The 3,326-nt window shown below is 50.1% G+C and overlaps 1 protein-coding gene across 1 annotated transcript; it reads left to right on the forward strand.

Annotated features, from left to right (window-relative positions):
* Positions 1 to 2,578: 2,578 nt before the first annotated feature.
* PHACADRAFT_266308 (uncharacterized protein) lies at positions 2,579 to 2,939 on the forward strand (the record flags this gene model as incomplete). The annotated part of the gene is made up of 1 exon (XM_007402848.1): positions 2,579 to 2,939. Exon 1 carries the CDS (start codon positions 2,653 to 2,655, stop codon positions 2,935 to 2,937), a length of 285 nt encoding a protein of 94 aa, XP_007402910.1. The 5' UTR covers positions 2,579 to 2,652.
* Between the last annotated feature and the right edge of the window lie 387 nt (positions 2,940 to 3,326).

The raw sequence follows: 3,326 nt of genomic DNA on the forward strand, positions 1-3,326 counted from the left end.
CGCACGCCACTGCGCGATCAGGGATTTTTCTTGTGAGTCACTGAATATTGCCATTTGACAGTATTTACATCCGAAAGTGCTCTCCAGAGTGCATTTGACTCTTTTCACAGTGCTTGCAGATTTTTAATCACACAACCCACATTTTAACCACCAACCCCCCTCTAAAAGAAGAGTAGAATTTGTCCTAGCTAAGTTCTGACAAATTCCTGACAAATACCAAGCCTTTCTGAATAGCTTCTAGGTGTTCTGGCCCCAGTTCTGGCTTGCTCCAAAGGTCTCGCCCACTCTTTCCAGGGCACCAGATTTTTAGGGGCCCAAATGCCAATTTTTTCTCTTTTCAAACGGTAGCTCCTATTTTGCAGGCCTGGGTCTAGTAGCTTCTATCAGGGCCATCAGGGCCTGTCTGGGTAACTCATGCTTTGCTGTCTGCCCAGTATTTGTCTCTGTTTGCCTTTATTAGGCGTCAACTTAATTTGACGCATGATATTGCATGCCACTGCACAATTGGGTTATTAACACAATACTGTTTCACCACACAGCATTGCTTTATATGAGTGTCTACAATATGATGTTTTTCCTGATCGCGCGCCGCTGCACGATCGGGTTTTTAACACAATACTGTTTTATCACATGGTATTGCCTCATATGAGTGTCTACAATATGATGTTTTTCCTGATCGCGCGCTGCTGCACGATCGGGTTTTTAACACAATACTGTTTCATCACATGGTATTGCTCTATATGAGTGTCTACAATATGATGTTTTTCCTGATCGCGCGCTGCTGCACGATCGGGTTTTTAACACATTACTGTTTCATTACACAGTATTGCTTCATATGGGTATCTACAATATGATGTCTTTCCTGATCGCGCGCCGCTGCGCGATCGGGTATTTTTCTTGTTGGCCACTGAATATTGCCATTTGACAGTATTTACATCTGAAAGTGCTCTACAGAGTGCATTTTACTCTTTTCACAGTGCTTGCAGATTTTTAATCACACAACCCACATTTTAACCACCAACCCCCCTCCAAAAGAAGAGTAGAATGATTGATATCTTCGTGATTAGGCCACCGGCATGTGTAGATTGCAAGATTGGCTAATACTACATCGCTCGTTCCGCCTGTATGTGGTCGCCACTGGTCACCTTATGCAGTGTAGAAGGCTATGATCAAAGACACTTTAACTTCTTCCTGCAAATGTGCAGTCGCCACTGGCGGCCACATGCAGCCCGCCAGGTTGACCAAAGCTGTTTGTGCTGTCTTTCCACAAACAACAACAATACACTTATGTGGTCGCCATTGGCAGCCATATAGAGCGTAAGATTGGCTAATGCTGCTCGACTAATTTCACTCATATATGTTCGCCACTAGACACCTTAACCAATTTGCAAGGTTATGACCAAAGGTACTTTAATGTCTCCCTGCCAACATGCGGTCGCCACTGGCATCTGCATATCGCTGGCAAGGTTTGACCACAACTACTCTGCTGCTTCCCCACTAAATACGCAGTCGCCACTGGCAGTCACTCTCTGAAGCATGCTGACCACAGCCACTCTGATGTACTTGGCCGGCTCTCTGCACACATGCAGTTGCCACTGGCAGCCACGCACTGCGTCAGAAGCGAGTGTCAAGCGGTAGCAGCCAGTGTCAAGCGGTAGCAGCCAGCGTCAAGCGATAGCAGCCAGCGTCAAGGGCAGGGGTCGGCGCTTGAAATGACCCCTACCAACCCCTACCAGTGCTCATAACCCTAAATACTATATCCGAGATAGATGCGAGTGCCTAACGGCGCCTGAAGTACAACCACGTGATCGTGGTAAGAAAGCGTCTAAATCACGTGACCCAGAAATAGCGCCGACCGAGGCGCTTATCATTCCGGCGGCTATCAGGCGCATCTGATGCGCCTGATGGCAGCGGGCGGTGATGGCGGATCATCCCGCCCCATGAACGTCGGGCCGACGTCAGTGATGCGCCTTACGGCCATTAGCAGGTGGTCCCCTGATGGTCTGGATCCACCACGTGACGTGATGTCATAACTACGTCATCTTTTGACCGCGCTAACTGGTCTTAAGTCGCATCAAAGTGGTCCTGCTGACCATTCCCATATAGTATGCCCGAGCCTCTTACAAGGTTAGAATGACTCCATCCGCCGATTTCGCCGAGGGCCGGCCAATCACAACGCGGATAGTTATAATGCCCATTACGCACCCGTCCGACAGCTTCGGCTTCAGCCCATGGTACTGCCCCTCCTTCGGGGTCCCATGGCACAAGGTATAAGTACTTCTTGGAATGCGCTGATGAGTGTCACCACGAAAGCATCCGGAACACGTCCAAGTGTTCGGACCTTCGCATTCTAGTCTCACCTCAGCAATGTCACCTCGCCTCACTTCGCTCGGCTCAGCTCCCCCCAACCCTAACTGGGGGCCTGTTGTGCCACCTCCATCCAGAATGGAGCACAGAGCGCGATACTGAGGTGGGCGCTAGCAAGAGAGAGCATACCTGTGTATAGGTGCCCATCCCTGGGCATTTCCTAACCTGCAATGCAGCCTATAGCTTCTTTTTTCATGGTCATTTTTGTGCCTCTGTCAGCTAAATATATTTACTAATTAGCCTTGTGTGAAGTCCTCAAGCACGAGGACAACAGCAGGCGAAACCATGATCCACCCAACCTTGAAGCACAGCTTGCACACAGAGATGCAGTGCAGGTTGCACCGTCTGGTTCTTTGGGCAATGCGCTTGGCAGGGTTCGACAGCGCGGCGTCATCGTTGAGTGCAGGCGTCGATATACCGGAGGGCGTCCCCGGAGTGTGCAGTTGCGGGAAAGATGCGTCATCTCTGGAGGGAATCAGCTTCTCCCGGGACGCCACGCTCGCACTCGCTTGTGGCTTCTTCGACTTGGACTTTTTCGTGGTTACAAAGCGAATGACGGTGTACAACTAGCGTGTGATACGCAGTCAGTTTTAGCAACCTCGTAGGCATGACTTCTACGCACCCATTTATTGTCCAATGCTGTCATACTCATGTGCATCTCATAGTGCGCCAGAATAGGGATTTCACGGATGAACTTAACGTGAGTCGTTATGTGAAGGGGGCGTAAACGACACGGGCGCACCAGATTGCGATGCAGCACGTACCTCCTAAAGACATCCATCCTCCCGCCCGGAAGAACATAGGACATATCTTCAGTGCAGCACAGAAGCGCCCAGCGTCGAGTTGCTAGCGTCTCCCATCTTTCCTTGCGGCTGCTTGCTAATTTCTGAGAATATTCAATGCGCAAGGGGGTGGACGAGACGGCAGTGGATGCGTTGTACTACAGTGGTCCGATCCCG

Source organism: Phanerochaete carnosa, assembly GCF_000300595.1.
Source record: "Phanerochaete carnosa HHB-10118-sp unplaced genomic scaffold PHACAscaffold_489, whole genome shotgun sequence".
NCBI lineage: Eukaryota > Fungi > Basidiomycota > Agaricomycetes > Polyporales > Phanerochaetaceae > Phanerochaete > Phanerochaete carnosa.